The 25,518-nt window shown below is 42.4% G+C and overlaps 1 protein-coding gene across 7 annotated transcripts in view; it reads right to left on the bottom strand.

Moving 5' to 3' along the window:
- Positions 1–24,765, bottom strand: part of NRG3 (neuregulin 3) — a 1,171,842-nt gene extending 1,147,077 nt beyond the window's left edge. For 4 of the 7 annotated variants that reach the window (XM_043926571.1, XM_043926574.1, XM_043926572.1 and 1 more), the window contains exon 1: positions 23,791–24,694. In XM_043926571.1, the coding sequence (XP_043782506.1) occupies positions 23,791–24,619 (829 nt within the window). In that variant the 5' untranslated portion in view covers positions 24,620–24,694. Of the gene's footprint in view, positions 1–23,790 lie in introns of all 7 variants that reach the window. The other 3 variants (XM_043926573.1, XM_043926575.1, XM_043926576.1) reach the window with 1 other exon arrangement.
- Positions 24,766–25,518: the final 753 nt, after the last annotated feature.

Here is a 25,518-nt window from a genome sequence, read left to right as displayed (position 1 = left end):
ATTAAACGCATCTAAAATTAAGAACTTATTTATCAATCTCTTTTAAAATACCATTCAACTTTTGTTCTTACTAAAATCTCAGGACATCTGAACTGCAAGAAAAAGTAAGGAAATTTTAAATGAGATAAAAATGAAATTTAAGTGAAAAATTTAAGAAAATTAATGTTGACCATAATCCCATCACTCAGCAAGAGATGTTTTTTCCACAATGTTGCATCATATTACCAATCTTATTTTCTAAGATAATCATGCATAACCAGTTATATACGGTTTTTAACTGTTTTTCACACTTCACATTACATGGTAAATGTTTTCCCATGCTATGATTTTAAAGATATGATGTGTAATGCCTATATTGTTAAAAATCTGTGTTAGCAAACCTTTCCAAATATGTATTTGTGTGATGAAATCCCTCACACTAAATCTATGAAGACATTTCTTTCTTTCCTCCCTTTCTTCCTGCCATCCCCTCTCCCTTCCACCTTCCCTCCTTTCAGACAGAAGTCTGAACAAATTTACCTTACAAAGGTAAAGACACCTATTGAAATATTTCACATCAAATGATACTACCACCCATCTCATTCTGCCTTTAATATTGCTGATACTATAATGAAAACTACTGCTAAATTGTTAGAGCCAAGTAAAGCTTAGATTTTCTGTAAATAATTTTACCCAGATGGTAGATTCAGCCATCCCTAGAGATGCAGAGGGAATCAAGGTCTGAGAATTGTCACAGGAGGCTTGCCTTGAGCTGAAGTATTTGCAATGCTTGCATTAACAGGCAGGAGCTTTATGGGAAATCCACTCTCTCCCTCTCTCACTGCTGACCTCTTTAGGGACATCTCCTATGCTTCCCTGATATGCCCAACCACACAGAACAAAGGCCCTTGGCTATCTTCACTTTCCAGCCAGTGGTGCTGGCAGGGATCACCTGAGTCCCACCCCCAACCTTACAACGCCTGGCCTTCCCTCATTTCCACCATTTTTTCCTTTTCCAAAGGATGTAGATTCTGCTGAGCAGCTTCCACTTCCTAGTTAATGGTATTAGCAGATCATCCCTTCCTTTCATTTAATCTAGTGGCTCATTCAACCCTCTCAACAACATAAAAACTATGATGCCTGCCACTCCCCTCCTCCCACTTCGAAAAAAGATTGATTTGTCTAGGGTGGGATCTGAGTATGGGTGTGTGTGTGTGTATGTATGTGTGTATATATATAGTTTATTGCTATTATTTATATAGTTAATTTGCTATTATATATATTATTATATATACATATGTATACATATATATAGTTTATTGCTCCCCCATGGGATTCAAAATGCAAGCAGGGTTGAGAACTACTGAGAACATCCTCACTGCACTGTAACGACAAGAAATTCATTTCAGTTCACACCACTGGATATCCCTCCCTGCTGATGCAGGTGCCCATATCCACTCCCCTGCACCACCACCCTTTCTATAACTGTTTGCACTTTCAGTGGGCATCTACTCTGCTCCATTACATGCTCTGTCCAATCTCCCTCTCAAAATGCCACTTTCACATCTAACAGGAATAGAGAACGTATGTGTCAAACAATTCATCCCCACCCTCCACCCTTATAACCCACTCCTCTCCGACTCCTCCCCATCTCAGTTAGTGATGCCACCACCCCTCCTCTTACTCAGGACAGAAACGGAGGAGGGAGTCTTGATTCATTCCCCCGTCTTTTCTTCACAGAGGTCCTTCTTCCAATCACTTTCACTTTCCAATCTGCAGGGCACATCCAACCCAACAGCACATCATACCCACCACACCTGTCTACACTCCAGTCTAAGCTGCTTGGATCTCTTGGCTGGACCACTGCAACGGCCTTCTCATCTGTCTCCTGTCTCCAACTGCAGGCCCTAGAATGCAGCTCCATGCAGCATCCAGAAGGACATACATGTAACACATATCAGAACCTTCCCTACCTACACCCACCCTGGTTTTCCATCACAATAACGGAGTCCAAGTCCCTTAAGTGGCTTACTTTGTCTACCTCTCCCACTTCATGTCCAACCACTCTTAAACATATTCATGACGCCCAGCCAAACCGGCCATTGTTCTGTCCCTTAAGGCCCTTGAACTTTATCTTTTTCTCTGATACACTTCCGTCCCAGGTATTACAATACTTAGATTCTTCTCACTTGGGACCCAGCTCAACTATCACGACATCAGCAAAGGCCTCCCTGAACACCTACATATATTCAAACTTCCTATCCTATCATCCTGTTCAGCATTTCTCCATTTCTCACTGGTAGAAACTATCTTATGCACATGTTCCTATATGAATTCCCCACTAGAATGCTTCAGAGAATCAATGCTTGGATCAGTCTTCATCCTTATGGCAGCCCAGGAGCCGGCTGCCTAAAAGATCATCAGGTAAATGCTGCTGCTGCTAAGTCGCTTCAGTCATGTCCGACTCTGCAACCCCATAGACGGCAGCTCACCAGGCTCCTCTGTCCCTGGGATTCTCCAGGCAAGAACAACTGGAGTGGGTTGCCATTTCCTTCTACAATGCATGCATGCATGCTAAGTCCCTTCAGCCATGTCTGACTCTGTGCGACTCCACAGACGGCAGCCCTCCTCTGTCCACAGGATTCTCTAGGCAAGAATACTGGAGTGGGTTGCCACTTCCTTCTCTGATCAGGTAAACAGTAGGTGCTTAATGTGCTGAGTGTGTGCCCAGTTATTCAGTCAGGTCCAACTCTTGGCGACCCCATCAGCTGTAGCCCGCCAGGCTCTTCTGCCATGGAATTTTCCAGGTAGGAATACTGGAGTGGGTTGTCATTTCCTCCTCCAGGGAGTCTTCCGATCCAAGGATCAAATCCGTGTCTCCTACACTGGTGGATTCTTCTCACCACTGAGCCACCAAAAAAGTACAGATGCTTGATAAGTCATTGCAAAATGAAGGATCTCGGTAAGACCTGTGAGGAAGAGGAGTCAGGCATGCTTGCTCATGTCACTAACTTATCTGAAAAAAAAAATGCCCAGGTGGCACAAGTGGTAAAGAACCTGCCTTCCAATGCAGGAGACATAAGAGATGCGGGTTCAATCCCTGAGGCAGGAAGATCCCCTGGAGAAGGAACAATAACCCGCTCCAGTATTCTTGCCTGGGAAATATCATGGGCAGAGCCTGGCAGGTTACAGTCCACCGGGTTACAAACAGTCAGACAGGACTGAAGCAACTTAGCACACAACTTATCTGAACACTCATTCCCCCTTAGGCCATGATAAACATTTTTTATCACACCATGTTTCACTATAAACAGAAGTAAACAAAGCCCTAAAGTCTCTCCCTCTGGAAAGTAAATCTACTAGTATACTCAGATTTTTTTAAAAGATTTATATGGAAAAGAGGAAAATGTAAAGAAACGGAAAAGTCAATGAGATGAATTTTAGCTTTCTCTCGATATATAAATCATCTTATTTTATCTCAGCAAATTAAAGATATACTTCGGGAAAAAATGCTTTGGAAAAGTGTTCTTTACCCAGCGCTAAGAATCGGTTCTTGAGAACAATCACCCTGAAGAGAAGTGGCATAAGACAGGATAGTGAGAAAATGAGAGAGAAGGTTCTTCACTCTTCAGAAGCACATTTCCTCTTCAGCTTGTGTTTAGCGTGTCAGAAATTGAGACATCAGGGATTGACACAGACTTCAGTTTCAAACAGAGCATCCCACATTTCTGGGGCAATCACACTGAAAGGGCATGCTGGTTGAGTCTGCCTTTCTCAAAGGCTGAGAAATTCATGTCCAGATGCCTGGAAACTGATATTTTTCAAGTCAACAACCATCATGGGATTTAAATTTTCACAGCATCATTCTCCTTCTCTACAGTGCTTTCCAGCTTGAGTTTTGCTTTTCAAACTATCAGTTCCTACATCCAGTATGCAATATCCCAAAAGGAAAACATCATCTGTGACATATATCATGTTTGGCCTCTCATAATGACTTCAATTTGCCCCAATTCTCACATATCCTAACATCCTTCGGCTTCCAATGTGTAAATTATCAATCTTTTCAGCACCTTCATTTGTAAGATCGACTGTAGCCCTGTAATGTGCTAAAATGCAACCATTATTCCAGGGTTTTTTTTGTCCTCTGAGTATAATTGCCTTACAATGTTGTGTTAGTTTCTGCTGTACAATGAAGTGAATCAGCTCTATGTATGCATATAAATCTCCCTCCCAGACTCCCCTCCCATCTCCCCACCCCGCGTGTCCAGGTCATCACAGAGCGCTGAGCTGAGCTCCCTGCACCCTACAGTAGGTTCCCACCATCTGTTTTACACACGGCAGTGCATATATGGCAATCCCAATTTCCCAATTCGCCCCACCCTCCCCATCACCCCATGTCCACACGTGCATTTCCCACGCCTGAGTCTCTATTCCTGTCCTGGAAATAGGCCCATCTGTACCATTTTTCTAGATTTCACATATATGCATTAATATACGATATTTGTTTTTCTCTTTCTGACTTACTTCACTCTGTATGACAGACTCTAGGTCCGTCCACACCCCTACAAATGACCTGATTTTGTTCCCTTTTACCACCGAACAATATTCCATTGAATATATTTATATACCACATCTTCTTTATCCATTCATTTGTTGATGGACATTTAGGTTGCTTCCATGTCTTCGCTATTGTAAATAGTGCTGCAGTGAACACTGGGGTGCATGTTTACCTTAGAATTATGGTCTTCTCAGGGTACATGTACAGTAGTGGGATTGTTGGGTCACATGGAATTTTTTAGTTTTTTAAGGAACCTCCATACTGTTCTCCATAGTGGCTATATCAAATTACTTTCCCACCAACAGTGTAACAGGGTTCCCTTCTCTGCACATCCTTTCTATCATTTATCGTTTGTAGACTTTTTGATGATGACCTTTCTGGCTGGTGTGAGGTGATACCTCACTGTAGTTTTGATTTGCATTTCTTCAATAATTAGTGATGTTGAGTCAGCTTCTGAGATGAGGAAACTGACACACTTCATCAAGCTCAGACATCCAGTAAGAAGCAAAACTTAGACCCAATCTTCCAAACTTAACATCCACCACTACTTCTCCAGGACACACACTCACACACATGCACACAGCTACAGATCACATCATTAAGAGTGTAACATGAGCAAAAGAAAAAGAACAACTATTATATGCATCCTAATTCTAATTGCTGATTTTGAACCTAATTAGATGGTAATAGAACCAGGTAGTGGAAAACAAAACAAAAAGTTAACATCCACATTAAATGGAATCTGAAAAATAGCCCATCAGATTTAATTGGTAGTTTCCCTTTGGGTAGCTGAAATTAAGACTGCTGACGGTGTTTGAACTGATCATCTGAATATGCTTATCTGTCAATTTGGAGGTGTCATCAGAATTTATCAATATGTTAAATAACATTTTTGAGTTTTTTTAATGTCAAAAAAAAAAAACAATGCGACGTCACAGATGCTATGCCAACTTGCCTTGATCTTAAAACTATAAAGGTCAAAGGATAGATTTGTTAATAATCAGCAAAGCCTTAACAGATTCAGATTGTTTAATCCAAATCAAATGAATCAATCTCTTGTTTGAGTGTTAGGGATACACCAGAGAAGGGGCATCTCAGCCTGACAAACCCGTGCAGAAAATTGGAGCATGGAGTCTCCCTTCTCCTCATAGAGAAGACTAAGCCAAAGGGAAGCAGATGCCAAAAAAGCAGGGGGTACAACATGCTGGCCTGGCCCTGCTCTTTCTCAGGTGGCTCTCCTTTTATAATGTGACACCTGAAAATCTAGCGTCACTTAGTGATGTGATGCTCACCCACCTCTCCGCCGGCCCTGGAGCTCACTGGGTTTCCATGGCACTTATTAACGGGCACAGCAGAAGGCCAGTGGCTGGAGGCAGTGGCCGTCAAGAGGCCCAGGTGCAGAGCAGATGACGCCACTCTTCCCTGGAAGCTGAGCCTCATCTCCAGCTCCGCATCCACACCACGGAGCAGAAGAGAGGACAGGAAGCATTATGAGCAGAACAGTGAAGATGTCCTGGACAGGACAGGCACAAAAAGGGTGGAGATAATGCCCAAGCATGTTTTCACTCAAGGAGAAAGTGGCAATTTAAGCCCTCTGGACTTCTAGAAATTATTATTTCTGACCTGTGTGTGTCTGTGTGTTTAGGCTTGTGGTCTTTAGCAGAATCTTCCTAGCTATGTAAGTTAATGTTTACTATAGCCACCTCGGGCTCCCCAGGTGGCGTAATGGTAAAGAATCACCTGCCAATATAAGAGATGCAAGAGACATGGGTTCGATCCCTGGGTGGGGAAGATCCCCTGGAGTAGAAATCCCACTCCAGTATTCTTGCTTGGAAAATTCCAAGGACAGAGGAGCCTTGCAGGCTACAGTTCATGGGTTGCAAAGAGTCACACACGACTGAGCACATATGCACTCATAGGTTAACATACAGGTTAACATTTAGCCAAATAACCCAAGGGGCTACAGTCCCTAAGGTCACCTAGTCAAGAACAGTTGCACTTTATTCCTTATTTGCTGACTCCTTTTGATGATGACCATGACAGTGACCTACCTTCTATCTACAACACTATTTCCAGGTTTTAAGGGGGAAAAAACTTTGTTATCACATTACACTGGGCAGCTTTGGTACTTCTGGTCCTCAGCATTTCCCAGCAGCATCCTCCGCTGGGATGAAGCCCTGAGTGATGCAGAGAGGCGTCTGGCCATTCAGTGTATGCAGACAGGAAAGGCCTGGGAACCTCTCCACTGAAATCGACTTCCATTTTAATAACTTTCTAAAATGTTTACTCGCATTTGTAATTAGGGAACTGCAAGACAGAACACCAAGAAGATACTGTTTTAAAACTATCCTCTTATGCAGACATAGAGACAGACTTGTGGACACAGCGGGGGGAAGGAGAAGGTAGGACAAACTGAGAAAGTAGCACTGACATTACACGATCATGTACAAAATAGACAGGGATTTTACAGGAAGCTGCTGCGTGGCCAAGAAGCTAAGCTTGGTGCTCTGTGATGACCGAGAGGTGTGGCGCGGGGTGGAGAGACTCAAGAGGGAGATGATATATGCATACACACAGCTGATTCACTTTGTTCTACAGCAGAAACCAACAGAACACTGTAAAGCAATTACACTCCAATTTCTAAAAATTAAAACAAAAAATAAAACTATCCTGCTGGCAAAGGGTTTTTTTGGTTGGTTGGTTGGTTGGTTTTACTGTCAACGATATGTTAACACCTAGAATACTGGAGGTCAGGAGTTATGGAAAGAGTGGGCCTTCTGACACAATAATGGCAGCAAAGTAATTTGTTCCCTTTATCTGGATGAGAATTTAAGAATTTAGAATGAAAATGTAAGGGTTTTTTGGTTTTGTTTTGGGTTTTGCTGCATATATATTGGCCAAAAGTTTGCAATCCATCTGTGGATGCTCAGGGCAGATTTTTTTATATAACAATGACCAAATTAGAACAAACCACATTCTCAACAGGTGATAAGCTCATTATATTTTTGTATATCCATATATATCAGCACAGAACCATTACAGATAGAGTTTTGGATACTCTAACATAGAAATATTTTAAAGTGCAAAAAGACAGCTGAAAGAGAGTTAGAGTATAATTTCATTTTTGAAAATATTAGTCTTATATTCAACAAAAGGATAACAATACTTGTCTTAGCCTGGATTATAGAACTAAGTTGACTTTTATTTTCCTCTTCTTATATTTTCTAATTTTCTATACTGAAATGCCTTGTTTAAAAATGAGGAAGGTGCTCTAAGAAAAAGATAAAATATTAATACTAGCCACCTCAAGTTTGAATTACACGTCACTCTGACTGTCACAGCTCAGCTCTGTGATCTAACAGGATGGCGGGAACCACATTCTGGTATTAAAATGTCCATGCCAACCAACATGTCAGGAAATAATTAATGCCTTACATTTAGACACATTTGTAATACTGCTTTAGAAATACAACTCCTAGTCCTCTGTGCTTGTAACATTCAGCAACCAAGAATTTTGTTTAATTCAGGGAGAAAGGTATTGTCTTTCTGGAACTGGATTAATTTATTTATACTTCCAAAGAAATATTCTGTGTGTGTCAGTAACTCCTCCAGGCCTCCTTATACCTCTATTCTTGGCATCTGTTTATTTTTACATGTATATCTACATCTACTTTGCAGTAACAGACCTACAGCTGGCTACCAAGCTCCACATCTGTCAAGGGAAGGATAAGGAATTCTATTTTAAAGTTGGAAATAAGCAAAATTCCCTGGACTTTAGGATGTAATCAAGTCACACCTATGCAACACACTGAAATGGGGGGTTACTAAATGCTTAACTACAAAATATCCCACCCCCAAAAAACCCTCTGAATATATATGCATGTGTGTATGTATGAAAGCGAGAGAGAATGTGAGCTGGGGGTAAGGCAGGAAGAGAGCCAGCAGAATCAGTAACTCAAAAATGCCACTAATCTTATCATCTCAAATTTATAACATGGCCTCAGGGAATTTTGGCCACAAGGAGCTTTGCGGACTATCTTGTCCAATATCCTCATTTACAGAAGAATCTGAGATTCACAACCTGAGGAGTCTACCCTGAGGTCTCAGACAGCTGAGGGACAGCAGGAGACCTACATTCCTAAACCAGGCCCAGTGGCCTTCCTATTGGGCCTTAATTACTTTTCTCCCATTGAAAACCACTCTTCTAATGATCTTATTTTCCTTGGAAGCAAAAAAAAAAAAAAAAAAAAGGTAAGAATTAACAAGAGTATGCAAAGGAACATAAAGTTCCTTAGGGTAAGGCTCTCCCGAGGCTCCATGGAAAGGCTTCATCAGGTTCTTTGGTTCACAGTTTACAACACGGTGGAGCATCACACAGGAAGCGGCAGACTAGGTATACGGAGATTTAAAAAGCCTGGATAAGCTATAAACTCCCAGGTCCTTCCTCAGATGCCTGAACAGGCTGTACTGCTCATGCCACAGGGCTACCCACACCAAGCCTTAGATGGTACCGTCGTCCATGCCCTGAACAGCTTTCCTTCTTTGAATCCCTCTCTCCCATGGGACAGGGCAACAGCTCTTTTTCATCAAAAGCAAAAATATTCTAGACCATTCAAACAGCCTGATTTTCCTGGCATGAAAGCATCTTGATTTGGGGAACGTCCAGAGGTTCAACTGATGACATGTAACTGATAATTAAAGGGTGAAATGGACTTCCCAGCACAGAAGTGAAGAGAAATTGATGAAACAGCTAGGGCACACTTGCCAAAATGCAGTACTGGTAATTTACTTGTATACAATTCATCCCATGTCTCATAGCTGATATCTGGAAGAAAGAAAGCAGTTCTAGCAGGGGAAACAGATGATTTCACTGGGCAAAATAAGGATGTCTGGGGAAAGGTGAGAAAGTCACATGGCAAACTTCAGCCAAGTGTCTCAGTTTAGAAGTACCACTGGCCAAAGATCACCCTTCTCCACGGTTTGCTCACAAAGAGACTCTCCTGCAGCATAAAGAGCTCCCTGACTGGCAATTTAATTCAATTTTCACAATGGGATGCAGTACATAAAGACATTCCATACCCGGCAATTAAAGTCTTCAAACCCTAACACTTTGATATGCAGCTATTTTATGACAACCAGGATAAGAACACACATATTCACTGTGGACAACATTTAGCAATTGTACTATACACTGTGGAGTACAAGAAAGCTGAGAGTTGCAAATTGAATATATGCTCACAGTGTCTCCATTTTTGTACATGTGGATGAGAGAGAGAAAATGCAAACACTGTGCTGAGTTAGTTTTGAAAAAGAAATCTATATAATTTTTTAAAAGCCTATAAGGCTTTGCTCTGATAAAACCATTTTAATGTTTACTTAATATCCATCCTCAATATCTGTGCTCAAATCAAATGTTTTAAATTATTGCATCCTAGCAGCCAAGTTCTTACCATTGGTAACACCATTTTTAAAAATTAATCAAAGGTTTCAAACTGTAAACAAATTTTGAAAGTTCCTCCCTTCCTCCACTCCAGAAAATATGAACTACTATTGCTCCAAGCCAAGTCAACTAGCTGAAAGGCATAAACCTCTCCTTGCCATTCAAGAAGATAATGGTTCAGAGGCCAGTCCCCACAGAATTTAGATGCACAAAGCCTATCAGAAGATCCCAGGCAGAAGGAAGTGTGCTTAGCAAGCAATATGTTCTACTGGACCTTTCCTCTTCAGGGTTAACATTTTTGTGTTATCTAGTCATTTAGAAGTAATAGAGCTCTTTAGACTTTTATAACACTCAGCCATTTGCAGTGCATTGTAGGAAACAGCATTTCATTATTTATCATAAATTACTCAGAGCTGCTCATGATGAAAGACGAGCATCAATGTGGTAGCACAGAAGGTCACTGAGAAGCTTACAAAACCAAATGATAAAGGGGAAACACAAATTTGATACTGACTTTGTTACAGCTTTGCTGCCTTCCTTTCAAAGATCTCTTCTGATCAAATACACAAAGACCTCAACAAATAACTAAAAAAAAAAATTACCTTTATCTAAGTCAAAAAAATAAAGTGAAAATATTCCAAGCAAATAACACTAGTATGTGTCAGCTAGCTTTATTATAAACGTTGACATCAGTGAAAATTATCTGATCAGTGAGAACAGCAGAGATACCATTGGCTCTTAACACTAATTTTTAACATTTTCACTTAAATACAGTGTTATAGCCCCTCTATCTGGTAACAAGGAGCAGCCAAATGAGCTGGCAAGAGTGATGAATCTGATTCTAATCCAAAGTTCTTCCTTATGGTGAACAAGGTGAGGTGACAACTAATTTTAGCTGTCAGTATGTAGATAACCAGATGTAGTTCCTGCATCTACCACAGAAGCTACCTGGAAGGCCCGTCGAGCAAGAGCCTCACCTTGCAGCCATCCATCCTCAGGGTTCCCGAGGCAGCAGCACCTTCGCTTTCTCAGTCCTCACCATGGAATGAGTGCACACAGGAAATCCACAATGCCTCTGCCCTTTTAATGCCACACAGTGTCAGTAGGGCTCGATCCCAAAGGTGCTGAGTGGCTTCTGGAGAGAGGACCTCAGATGGAATCAGAGGGGCAGCCTGGCAATCAATCCATAGAGGAGTTTTTCGCCTCCAGAAAATCTGAAGTCACAGGTTAATTTAGGTGAGGCAGGAGAATCAAGCATATCCTCTTGTTATTCTCCTTGTGTCTCCACTTGCAAATTTTTAGATACTTGAAAGCTACTATTTTGGGTTAAGTCTAGGGCTGTGTTGATGTGACTGTGGAAAAAACTAAACATTTTAACACACACCAATTCTACTGATTCTTGCAGCACTTTGAAGAGGCAGTGGAACGAAGTCAATACTTAAACAGATTCAGCACTAGTCAAGGACCCTACCTAAATGACTTGGGACAAATTAGCCTTGGAGAATCTTTACAACGTTCTGCTTGTCCCTCCAAGTCATCCTAGAGACCCTGTATCTTGTGAAATTAACACAGATTATTGTGCAATTCCTTGAACCAACCCTGACTGTGACTTCCCAGGGTAGCCTAGCTAAGTCCTCTCAAACCCTCCCTCCAAATCAGACCCTGCCCTATGAAAAAGGTGAGACTGTTTCATTAATTCCAAGAGGCCATCTTTGCCCACCAGGCCAGACACACAGATGCAAAGCCAGTTGTTACTTCCTTTTAAAGTAGTAACCTGCTTGTTAATGACCTTTTACTTCCCTGGCCTCACTTGGCCTTTTCTCTGCCAAGACACTCTCCCTTGAAACTACCTATGTCTGCCCTGATCACTACTTTTTGAAAGGATCTCATATACTTCTCAGTTGGAATCACATAGTTCACTTAATTATTCACCAGAATATAATTTGTGACCTCGACAAAATCATAAATGCAGATCATGAATTAGCTTTCTCGTGTGTCGCACACTCTAATGCTGGCAGAACTGTATAAGGTCACTCTTAGAAACAAGTATGGCTTACACGTGTAAGATGGGTGAAAAGTGGGGTAACGTATGCTGTATCAGAAACACTCCTGATATGGATGAAAGAAAATCTTATATAATATAAACATAAGGTATCCACTCAGAAAAACTTAAATTAAAAAGGAGCATCTCTAAGGCATCTCACTAAGCCAAGATGCTAAGAACAAAGGAAGCTGCTGAAGCCAGAAGACCCTCTTTGCTTTTACTAGACTGTGAGACACGCACAACAAACATGGAGAGCTACAATACACGGTCTATAAATGGGACAACCCACACGTTCAGGTCACCACCCTGGGAATATGAAGTGTTGGTCAAAGGAATGTTTTGAAAGATGTCTTTTATACAATCAAGTTTGTACTGATGTATACAAAAAGTGCACAAATCATAAGCATGCAGCTTGATGAATTGTGGTGAATAGAGCTCACCTATGAGATTAGTACCCTGATCATTAGCATTTTCCCAATACCCTCCAAATCCCATATCTTGGGTTTCCTTCCAGCCACTATCTTGACTCCTAATGTTTAATGTTATATACACAGAATCACTCTTTGTTCTCTTTTTGCTCACCAAAGTATCGATATTTGTGACCTATCTTAAAAGACTGAGCACAACTCATGATCAAATTAAAGACCAGGTGTCCTACAAATCACCTCTTTCCACTGGCCTATGGAATTGTTCTCTCTGTAGACAACCACCTAACTTTACCATGTGAATAAACACCATATGATTCATTGAGAGGATTACAGTATCCAATAAAGCTTTGAATTGGTCATCCCACCTGTTAGTATGTGACCTAAGTCCTCTCTTATAAGACTCAGTGCTACAAATTAGCCTTTTCATTTTCCTGTCATTTCATCCTTAAAATAGATCAGGTAATTGGTTAGTATACCGAAAATTGGTTGATTTCTATAGGTTATATCCATCCTTAGCAATACTACTAAAGACTGCCCAACTTTGGCAAGCTTCAAAAGTTACTAAGTAATACAGTAAAACTATCACTTTTTTTTATCCTTATAAGGTCAAGGCTAATAATCCAAGGTCCAGGTTAAGACACTGCCTTCAATAAGGCATTATTCCCCATGAGCAATGAAATTTGTTTGTATTTCTCCACATCTGCATTTCATAGCAACTCAGCTCAGACAACACTTTAATGCTGACATCATCAATGAAGACACAAACTCTTAGACTAGAAAAAATCTTTACAGAACCATGACCAATAATTGAATTGATTCATGGATTTTATTCTTCACTTTATCAAAAGCTTAATAACTTCTAATTAGATAATTCATGACCATTAAATAAAACTTAGGAACTACAGCAAAGTACAATAAATTAAATGACCTTTCTATTCCACAATCCAGAAATCATTAGCATTACAATTCTGTACACTTCCCTTGATTACAGTTACTATTTATTAAATCTATTATTAATAATTGATGTAGCTCTATATAACTGGCATCTTATATAATTTTCTACCCCAAAGGTTAAATATTTTCCAATATATTTAAAATAATTAAAAAACACAATTTAATGGCTTTGTCAATCTATCACATGGGTAAAGTAAAATTTATCTTATTTCTTTTATTTGCACCTAAAACTTATAGATGTACATTCACTTGCCAAATATTTGGTTGTGGTATTCAAAGCTTTTCACTGAATAAATTTTGGTTACCTTTCTTGTGAAAAACCATACCTCAAATATCTACTGAGGAATTCACTGAGGAAGGAGAAGTTAAAGCTGCATGTAAAACAATCCCAGTGCATATTTCTTATGACATATGTATTTTCTATTAAACTTGTTCACAACTTATTCAACAAGCATTTTTTAAGTAACTTCTCTTTATGGAGTGTATCCAAAGTAATCAACCTAGTTCTAATAGAAACCACAACTAATTTATAGCTTTGAATATTATTTAAATACATTGCCTAATTACAGTAACAAGAACAACCAGCATAAATAGGCTTGCAAGGAGCTAATATACAACTAACACTTAGTAAATATATCTCTCATTTCTTGAAGGCAGAAGCCCTACCAGCTGTGGATGTCCAGGATTAAAAGGGGGCATTTGTCAGTTTTTTAATACAGAAGAGAATCTCATACAGAAAACTCAATTAAATGGAACTCAGTCAAGACAGTGTTTAATATAAACATTTCTATACCCCATTTTCACTTTTCTATCCCAGAGTCTAGATTTTGTCATCATGCTGATAAAAACTCTTGGTTAACAATAAGTTTGGGTAAGCAATCTCATTTCCTCTCTTCTTTAAGAGTGCAGTCGTCATTCTTAGACCATGGGATTCATTCACATGGTCTTTGGGATTTTGACAACACAGGCTTCCTGACATTACAGCACTCCTACCCTTCAGCATAAAAACTCCCTGTTGGCTCAGCTGGTAAAGAATGTGCCCACAATGCGGGAGACCTGGGTTCCACCCCTGGGTTGGGAGGATCCCCTGGAGAAGGGAATGGCAACCCACTCTACTATTCTGGCCTGGGAAATCCCACGGACAAAGAGGAGCCTCACAGGGGTTGCAAAGAGCCAGACACGACTGAGTGATTAAGACTTTCAATTTACCCTTCTGCATAGCTATGCAAAGATTCTGTAACTTGGTCGTAGTATTAGATCTATTTCTGTTTTCTTTTTATGAGTTTGCAAAAGTAGGAAATCCCAATCACTTTTCATTTTAACCTTAAGGATATTTGTTCTTAGGGATCCTTGGTACACAGCAAAGTCAAACAAGTAAGTAATGACTGGGTCCAGTTGTTGGTACCCTTGGCAGACCATCAAGGTCTCACCAAACTTCTTAGTAATGAAGGCTAGTCAATGGTGGGAACCTTGCAGGGTAGTTCCAGGAGGGAATTCAGATGCTCTGTGGGAAACACTGTATATGCGCAACATCCAACATTTACTTGGCAGGGTAGATATTTTAAGACTCAAGGCTATTACTCCAAAGGCTCCCAGACACATTTCCATGGGCCACTCTCAGCATACAATGCAGTAACTACTGCAATCAAAAGCAAGTTTAGAGTGAGCAGAGAAGAAAATTTTGGCTAAATTTCAGGAAGCAGAGAAATAAAGTCTGTAACTATTTTCTGTCATTGTTCCATTGAATCACCTACAAGCAGCCACAGGAGGAAATAAGAGAGTTAAGATCAAGGAATAGAAGTTTAGAGGAACACATTCTTTATCTTTTTTGAAATACATCCTAAATTTCTCCTTGGACTGGAAACCAGGGCAATTTCTCTGGTTACAAAGGCTCCCTTTACTATAGCAAAGAACAGGTGTGAGCAGATATGCCATTTACGCAGTTAAAAATGGCAAATGTCACTGGCTACGAGCTAAAGGCTTGAAAGAGATAATGAGCATAGATATATCAACCCTGTGTCAATGTCTTAGGATTTGGAGTGGGAAGAGATTACCTGTAAAATGATCTTCCCATGTTCCTGATTTTTCAAAATGATACCACTTATGTATGTCCTAGGCAAATTATACAACCAATCTAAGCCCAGCTCAATTAACCTGCATAATTCAGATAATCAGACTAGGCTACAGGCCTAGATGACTGTCTTTCGATTCTTATTTCAATAAACATATAAGACAAAATATGCAAAGTGTGAACCCTCCTGGCACACAGTAAAATTCCACAAATGACAGCTCTAGTTGTTCTTATCTATATTCTCAAGCCCCTTCTAAGACTGACATTCTGTCAAGACATCTTTCCCATTTCTAAAAGTAAAATTCAAAGCACAGAAATCAATTAGAGTCTGCTCCCAAAATGATGACGGAGTGATTTTCTCTTAGTGAAATTCTAACTCCCTGGCAATTGACTGGAAGAGCAGGCCAGTGGTCATATGTAATCAAGGAAGGGTATCTAAGGAAGTAGGCTAATAAGCTGAAGAATTCTTATCAAATGCTTAGCATAAAAATTCTCTTCTCACTCAGAGATTTAGAATGAACTTATAGTTACCAGACAGGGAAGGATGAGGAGAAGGGACAGTTACGGAGTTTTGAATCGACATGTACACCCTGCTATATTTAAAATGGATAAGCAACAAGGTCCTACTGGATAGCACAGGAAACTCTGCTCAATGTGACGTGGCAGCGTGAGTGGAAGGGGAGTTTGGGGAGAACGGATAAATGAATATATATGGCTGAGTTCCTTTGCTGTCCACCTGAAACTATTATAACATTGTTAATTGACTATACTTCAACATAAAAAGCTAAAAAGAAAAGTCTCTTCTCATAACCCTGGCTATAATGTATCACTGCTAAAGCAATTACATAGATTCTGAAGATTTCTTTTCTTGCTCTTCCAGTGTATGCTGCATCCATGATACACACTATCATGTCTAGGAAAAGTCCTCAAAGACAAAATCATCATTGGAAGCTGCTAAACTTCTATTATTAAATAAATTCTGAATTCAGTTTGCAGGCTTGTTTTTGACTAGCCTCTTTTTATGCCTGGAAATGGCAAGCTATGATTTATGTACAATCACCAACCTGTCTTGAAAAATAAAGGCTCATAACAAAAAGAAGTAATACTGTGAAATATAATTCAGGATGAAGTTTCCAACAAACACAGACTTGAAGCAAGATGTTTTCAAAATGCTAATATTAAAGTTCCCTGAAGTACAAAAGCATGTATCTAAAAGAGTTCTTTGATGCGCAAGCAACCCATTAATCCTCTGGAACCTAAACCACAATAACTCCTAAATTAAGAGGGGGAAGAGAATGCAATGCAGACATCACATGTTTTTACTAACGTGTTCTCTAAATTCCAAAGATTCAATGACAATAAGACAGTGTGGGAAGGGGACAAAAAGGACCCATAGGGCATCCTTTGTTTCATCAACAATTTTCAGAATTTTGTGGGTTTCAGATTTCCAGATAATTATAATTCAATCATCTCTCTCATTTTCTCTCAAATTTCAGTTCCTCTCTCGGAGACACATATACGCAGAACAGACTACAAAACTATCTACCAAGCAAAGGATGAGAAATGGTGGACTCCAGTTTGTGACTAAGCTTTCAGGGTGATTCGAGGGAGATTTCTACACCATATTCCACTGTGTGTGCCAGGGTATCAGAGAGGAATCCAGGAGAGACCCAGGGGCATGCAGGCATGATCACCCCTCACTGCAATGGGAGATTCCTCAAGTCAAGGAGCAAATGAGCTCCAACATTTCAGCTGAATTCAATGGTCTGATGTGGTTTTGGATGAAAATACCTAGCCTATCCATTTTCCATCTCTCCTGAGATAAAAACAGTAGAGTATTTGCAGCTTATAGGCTCTTTTAGAAGTGGTATATGAAGTAGGTTATTATCATCACCCCGTCATTATCCCAGAGGAAGAAGTTAAAACTCAGAGAGATAAAACTGGCTCTTTGAGGTTCACAGTTATCACAGGATTCAAGGCTATAGGGTTTCTTTTTGGATTTTTTTCCCTTCTATTCCAGACATTGTTATCCCTCCCAGTAAAGTTCCTAAAATATACGGTCATGACCGACTTACTATTACCTACAAAGGGGACACTTTCCCAACCCTTAGCCAGCTGGCTGTCACCGCTCCAGTGTAACCAACTTTGTCAGGGCCACGGCACCGTGAGCGGGTCACAGCCAACAAGCCAACCTGAAGGACGCCTGCACGCCTCTGCACACCTCTGCAGCTTCATCTTGGGTTGTGTGCTCACCAACATTCAGTGTTGGTAACAAACCTGTTCATGCCACTTGTTCTTACTATAATTATGTTATTTAGTTAAATTTTAGGTAAGCCAATGACATATGATTGTGGAAATGAAAGATAATTGTAGTTTCTATTAAATTATAGCTGAATGTTTTGAAGAAACTCCAAATGGAGAGTTGCTGGGGTGGGAGGAAAGAAAAAGAAAAAGAAAGAAAATTACTTTGAATTATACGAGCAAAAAAACTGTGAAAGGAAAAAAAAAAAAACTATAAAAGATTGCCAGGGGAGGGGGGATAATAGAGTATCAACGAAAAATCTGGTTTAAATTCCTTCACCAGTATTTTTGGAGAAGAAACAAGTAATTAGAAGAGGAGCATATGGAAAAGAAAAATAAAAAGATGCTAAGCTCAAACTAAGACATATAATTTTTTTTTTTAAATGCCTACATCAAGGTATGGGAGAATGAATGTTGTATATATTTGAACTTTTAAGTTTATGTAAAGTTTTATTTTTCTCTTTTTTAAACAATTACTTTTATAGATGTTTTAAATTAACCAATTAACCAGCAGCATAGTAATACCCCAATCAACATTTAATAGTCATTAAAATAAATTTTAAAATGAAAACATGACATTATGAAAACAAAGAATGGATATAATAGTGCATGTTCAGTTCTACAATTAATTGTTTTATGGAACCAGATAATAGGTACTGTCAAAATCAGCATGATTTGTACATCAATCTGTATGGGACAGTAAATGGTCATTAGTTTTCCATCAAGTTTTTTGAATCTTCAACAAAATTTTTTAATTAAAAAAATAAATACCAAGACAGTTTGATATCTCAATTGCATCAATAGGTATAAATTTTCCCCTTAACTTTCTATATCAACCTAGTTAAACATGGCTTACCAAAAGGTTGACTTTTAAAACAACTTGAAACAACATGGCAAGGTTAAGCATATCTAAGAAAATTTCTTGTAATGACTACTGCTTATATGATAAGCTAAGGAAACAAAAAGTAAGATAAAATAATCAAAAGTCTGTAAGGGGCCTTCAGACAGAGCCATGATTCAAATCTATAAAAGACTGGGTAAGGAAGGAGTCCATAAGTCCTCAGAGAAAAAGTTGTAAAAATGCAAAACCAAACCATGTGTCCTAAGACTTTCATTAATAACCACATGAATGGATTTAGGTACATTTCCATCCTGGTATCGCAAAGCTTTAAATTGAGTCTCTTTCTCCCTCCTGCCTTCCATATGTACATGGTTCTGGAGGAAACACTTTTTTGAGTATAGACAAGTAAAATCTCCAGACTCCAAAAATGTCTCAGTGGTATTTGCCAACGCAGTACCAGCTCTGTGTCTCACCGAACACAAAAGTCTGAAGATAAAAACAGGTTCATGGGGAGAAAAATGAATTCTAGTTCTATTCACAAGCAATTCAAATGCGCTTTTCAGACTTAGATTTATGGTTCTTTCTTTGCTCTTATATATTTCAGGGCCAGCTTTCATGTTCCACTTTCTACACCTCAGATAGAATATTGAGATATGTTTGGCACTGGATATGAGAGGTTATGAGGAAAGAAATTCTACATAAGAAGGTAGATGAAAATCATCCTTCTTTTCATTGTGGTGTGTAGATGAGGAGGAGCTGAGAAAGCATGCCAGAGGGGAAGAGAGAGCTTATTCCTCTAAACACTAGACCTCCTAGGATGGCACTGCTTTCAAACTCAGCAGCAACACTTGATTATGGCTTCACCTGGATGTAGAAACGTTGGTTGCTCTACTAACCAAAAATAAAGAGAGAAGCTGCCACACACCAGCTTTTTTTGAAGTTTTTGTTTTTCTTTCTGAAAAACATGTAGATCAACACTGTTTAAAAAAAAAAAAAGGCTATCCGGGCAATTGCACAGACAAGAGATGTCTGGATTCACCAATCAAGCATGCAAAAGGAACGCTCTATTAGCACTCCCAACCCCTTCTGTCTCAGTCATGAGGAGCGGAGGAGGAAGACTGAAACCACAGCCTTAAGGCACTGAGACCAGATTAAAAATGGTTCTAAAAAGAACCTTGCCGATTCTATGCCCACATCCCTGCCTCCCTCTTTTTTCCCTGTTAGGACCGTGAAGCACAACGTAAGTGTCAGAAGAGTAAAATGTACAGCATAATTGACTGAAGCAGAAAAGTCTCATAATCCTGTATTAAGGCCAGAGGAAATCAAAATGTACTCAAGCTGCAACATGTGCTCATAATTGGATTTCATAAGAAATATTGATCTCGAACTCTGAATCCTTTCACTGTGGTCACCCCATATGGTTGGGGTGAATCCTTTCTATGCTGGAATTCCTCTGATGGCCCCAATTCATGTGGATAAAAGACAACACAGGAGTAACTTTAAACAAATTATACCTGAGGCTGCTTATAAAACAACTCAGAGTACTCTTGCTGAAAGAATGAAGATGTTTAAAAAGAATAGATAAGAAAACTGTCAATGTTATCAATGGAATGCTCCAAAATGATGTTTGGGTAAAGTCTGATTTAAATACACTTGGTTATAATAAAACTGTCATCCTACCATGTTTAAACATCAATGATACACTTTACATTTATTTCTCTACTAAATATACTATTCAAGATTGGTGATCTTACTCACTGGAATAAGTTATATACCTTCCAAATATGACCCAAAGAATAATCCATTAAAAGTGGTTGTGTTTAGTACTTCAATTGAGCCAAGATCTGGTCTTCTGTTAAACACCTGTTAAAGGGTGTTTTCTGCTAAGTAAAACAACAATCCACATTTGCACTGACAACATTCTACACACACGTATGCATTTCAAGTGTGAAAATACAATTCAATGTGCCCTAAAAGGATGTTTATACACTGGTCAAAATTACTGTCTCTCTACTGTCTGCAGTAAATCTCCCTTTGGATTAAAAAATTTGTAAACTAACCCTACACTTACAGCTGCAGAGACATTTTGTAGGAAATAATCTCTTAGAGGCAATATGTTCAAGATATTTGTTTTTAAAGCATCTGAAGGAAAGGCAAGTCTTGGGAATCTGAGAGACCCCAGTAACATAGAATGTTTTGGTCTGGCTCACGTTCTGAAAGTTGGAGAATGGGAAGAGTCCACTTCCAAGCCCCTCTCCTCCTCCACCTTGCAAGTTCAAGCTTTCTTTGTTGTTAATCCTACAGAAAATCAGAAACAGTCTCCTAAACTGGGCCTTCCCATATCAAATGTAACTTTTGCTTACAAAAATCCTATTACTCATTTGCAAGTGTGTTTATTCTAGAGTGAACCAGTCTCTTCCACTCCAAAGAGCTACACTGCCTTTACAGACAGTATCCTTCTGATCGACCTAAGATGAACACAAAGACTCATTCTACAAGCCTTGTGTTCAATTCAAAAGCATAGACCCTAGCAATTTCAGAATTTGTAAGACAGTCTCCAGAAAAAAAAAGCATCACTGTCAGCTGTCTTCAGAGGCTACAATACAACCCATGACTTTCATTTGAAAAAAAAAAAGAAAGAAAAGAAAAAGCATCTACTGAAGTCTAAAGGTAGGAGCTAGAAAAAAAGGGGACTTTCTCTCCTGGGAACTTTGGTGACATAATCAAAACAAGTGAAAAATATTAATGCAAGATATTCAGGCCATTTTTCAGCAGTGTTGATGATCCCTCAAATGAAACCTTTATTTCCTTTTGTTAATCATCCTGCAATCTTGTACTCAAAAAATAATTAAATTATCATTTTTCTTTAAATTACCATACAACCTGCCTATTTAAACTCATCTTTTATGGAAACTACATAATCTTCCTTTCATTAAAATTTCCCTTGTTGATATAGACAAACCAGGTCAGCTTCTGCTGGATTTCCATACTCGTAAATCCCTTAATTCAACTCTTTGCCGGAGGTTTAGAAAAGAGCAGGAGCTGAAGCTCAGATACACATAAAACAAATACTGCTTATATGTCTAAGCGAACATTGACACCATTTACAGGTTCCCCCTCCCTTTTCCTTAGGGCTGAGAGCCCTGTCAATAATCATTATTTATTAAACACACTGCCATTCCCTTCTACAGAATGTAGGAAGGGAGTATGGAGGGGTAGAAATAATTACCTTGGGCTTTTCTTTAAAGACCTCCAGAATGGAAAGCAAGGAAATCAATTGAGAAAGAACATGAAATATCCCCTATATGCAACCCTCCCCCGACATACACACAAGGCTGAGAGGTATACCCATACTCCATTATTTATATCAACTGTATCAAAAGAAGAGATAAAAAACAAAAAAACCTGGGGTCTTCAGGATAAATGCATCTATTTTCAATCCACTGAATGTTCACACATACACTTGCGCATCCTTTACCCATCCACCAAACTCAAGCAGCTAGATGTGCTGAGAGAAGCCTCTACACACCTCCTGAGAAAATGTGCTCTCAAAAATGACTGCTTCAGCCAAAGGAGAGAGAAGCAGCAAGTTACCAGCTTGCCTGCCATTCTGCTTTGTGGCAGATTCTCTTCATTCCCCTCTCCTCTCTGTCTCCCAAATTATCTTTTTAGCCTATTTTTTTTTCCCCCAAAGCAGAGTAAAAACATCAGGAATGTCTCTCCTTGGACTTTACCCTCAACAAATCCAAAAAAAAAAAAAAAAAGTTTCAAAGGTTAAATACCACCCCACGTAAAACCATAGGTCAGGGAAATGAAAATTTCCCAGATGACTGGAAGCTTGGTATTCCTACTCAAGAGTTAACGATGAGCACCCTTCCTTTCCCTCCAGATGCTGTGGCTCAAAACAGAAATACAATATAAGGGAGGCAGTTTCGGGAGAAAAACCTTGCATAGAACTTGAACTGGCAGGCTGGGGGGTTTGTCCTAAATAACCTTCACAGGTTGCACAAACTGTTCTCAGATCCTGATCCACAGTCAGATTAAGAGGCTGCCTAAAATTCTCTTAGAATAAGAACGAGGTGGGGTAGTGGGAGAGTGGTGGGAGGTCAATTAGTCATCTGAAACATTTAAAAAAGATACAGAGGAAATGCACACCTCCCAGACAGGCAGAAAGCTCTCATGCTTGGGGTAACTGACCAGTGCTGGCAGCAACTGAGACAAGGTTGAAGAAGCTATATTCAAAGAGTGACCTGTTTCAAAGGAGTTGGATTTTCTCATCCTTGAGTGCAGCGAACTCTGTCCCATTTTGCCTAAATTTTTCAGGCATAAGGGAGGGGAGACGAGGATCACACCCCACCTTTGGGAAAGGAACAAAGCAAATGCTTGGCAGAGCTGAAAAAACTCCTCCTCCCAGAGAAAAGGCAGCTCCGCAAGGCTCCCTTCATAATTTCCCTTAGTTAACTCACTCTCGGCAGACAGAATCCTTTTCTACACCTTGGCATGTCCACGGGCAGGGTAGGCGGTTATCAGTTTAGCCCTCCGCCATGGATCGCCTCCTTTCCCTACCTCCCACAATGGCTTCTAATTAACCCTTCCTGGTCCCTGCCCGGGTCAGGGCTGCTGGAAGTGTCTACAGCTTCACTGTACCAACATCTCCATCAAATGACCACACACAACCCCCAGCCCACCCCCACACGGACACAACTTCCCTCCGCGGTTTAACGTCGGTCAACGCATGTACATTTCTCTCACTGCTTCCTACTTGCGGGGAAAGGGCTCCGTCCTTTGGGGAAGGCCCTCCCTCCCTCCCCAGCTCTCATCTGGAGCTGGATCCCAGAACTCGACAGCAGGTCTGCAGTGAAGAGGGATCGCACTGGCTTTAACCCCTTGAAGGGAGTTAGTTCTCATTTGGGACCCAGTGAAGTAGGGCCCGTGGAGCCTGGCTGACAATCTCCCTCAGCTTCAGTCCACCTTTTCCCCTCACAGGGGAAAAGACCGACACCTTTTTCCTCCCCTGTGGCCAGTTTTAATTCTCTCACTCTACGTTCCAATCCGGGGTGGGGGGGGGTTGGGGTGGGGGGATAAAGGATGCTAGAAGCCGCGAGGGGAAAAGACAGCAGGAGGGCAGAATGGAAACTCAGTAGTAAATCAGAGTTCAGACAGTGTTTACTTACGAAATTTGGGGCTGGTGCTAGTTTCTGGCGTGGTGGTGGTGGTGGTGGAGGAGGAGGGCGAGGAGGAAGAGGAGGAGGCAGCATCTTGAAAAGGAGACAGAGTCCAGGAGGGAGTAGAATCGTGAAGGTAGGAGGAGGTAGCGTATGCCGCAGTGGGCCAGGAGGGCATGGCCTGGGTACTGGGGGTTCCTGGCACCGGGGGTCGGGAGCCCGGCGTGCTGCTACTAAAGAAAAGGGCTGTCGTGGACAAGACCGTCGGGGGGGCCGCAGTGTTCCGTGCCGTGGTGGAGCGCGGGCTGGCCCGGATGGGCACCCGGTGCCCGGGGAAGCGAGTGGGCGCCCGCGTGATGGTAGTCAGGCGGGTGCTGATCCGGTTGGGCGTCCTGGAAGAGGTGGCGCCGCCGGCGAAGGGGGTGGCGGGGGACGTGGTGGAGGTGGTCGTGGTGGTGGTCTCCATGGCCTTGGGGAAGGAGCTGGGCTTGGAGAGGAAGAAGGGGTCCTGGCCCATCCCCTTGGAGTCCACCAGGTCGGTGGGCACGTATTCCTTGACGGAGCCCACCACGATCCATTTGAGCAGCATGAGGCTGAGCCCCAGGCCGATGAAGCCGATGAACAGAGGCACCACGCACAGCCACGTCTGCTGCCGGTTCCACACGATGCAGTCGCTACAGCGTAACTCCCGGGGGGGCTCGGCCGCCCCTTCGCCGCCGCCGTCCGGGCCCCCGCCCGCCGCCGCCGCCGCCGCAGCCGCCGCGGTGCCCTCCTCGGCCGAGGCGGCGGCTGCCGAAGCGGCTCCAGGTGGCGAGGCAGCGGCCGCCCCTTCACTCATCCTAGGAGCCGGTCTTCACCTTCGCCCCCCCGAGGGCCGCGCCAGAGGCATGGGGCCGCGCGGGCCGGGCGCGGGCGCGGGCTCCGGCGGCGGCGGCGGCGGCGGGCTCGGGCGCAGGCAGCGGCCGCGGCGGCCGCATGCAAATCGGCTCCCTGCCCCCACGCCCCTCCCCCCGAGAGGCGGGCGGCGGGCGGGGAGGAGAGGAGCGGGGGAGGGGACGCGGGCCGGGGAGGGGGCGGCGAGGAGCGCGGAAGAGGGGCGCGACGGGCCCCCGGCACCGCCGGCCGGTCAGGGAGCGGCGGGGCGCGTCTGCTGTCCGCCAAGCGGCCTCCTGCGCGCCGGGGCCCCGCGTCTGCTGCTGCTGCTGCTGCTGCCGCCCGCCGCCTGCAAGCGCTCCAGCCGTGCCGGCATCCTCAGGGCTCCGCACCCGGCCCGCTCCCCCGGGCGCCCGCCCGCGCCGCCTCCGGGCCTCGCGCCGCCTTCAGGGGCCGAGCCGGCCTCCCGCGGCACGCCGGGCGCTGGAGAGCCGCATTCCGACACAGGGGGCCGGCCTGGCAGCCGCCGCACGCCCGGCCCGCCGCGCAGCGTTCCTCGGCGGCTGCTCCGCGAGTCCGGGCGGCAAGGTGCACCTGTTCTTCAGCCGGCCCGCAGCCAACCCTCGGCCAGCACCGTCTGCGAGAGACCAATCCGAGCGCAGCGCGGAGGGCGAGCGGCCGGGCTCGCCTCGCTCCCGCCGCCTGCGGCTCGGCGCCGGCGCCGCTGCCCCAGAGACTCAAACTCCAGCGAGCTGCGCCGCCGCGAGCCCGGGGCCGGGGACGCACGGGGCGCCCGCGGAGGGTGCTGTCCGACCCGCCGCGAAGGGAATCCCGTCAGCCCGCAGAAGATTCGGGGCACTGCCC

Source organism: Cervus elaphus, chromosome 15 (genome assembly GCF_910594005.1).
Source record: "Cervus elaphus chromosome 15, mCerEla1.1, whole genome shotgun sequence".
NCBI classification, from domain to species: Eukaryota; Metazoa; Chordata; class Mammalia; order Artiodactyla; family Cervidae; genus Cervus; species Cervus elaphus.
This window is presented reverse-complemented; position numbering and strand designations above follow the sequence as displayed.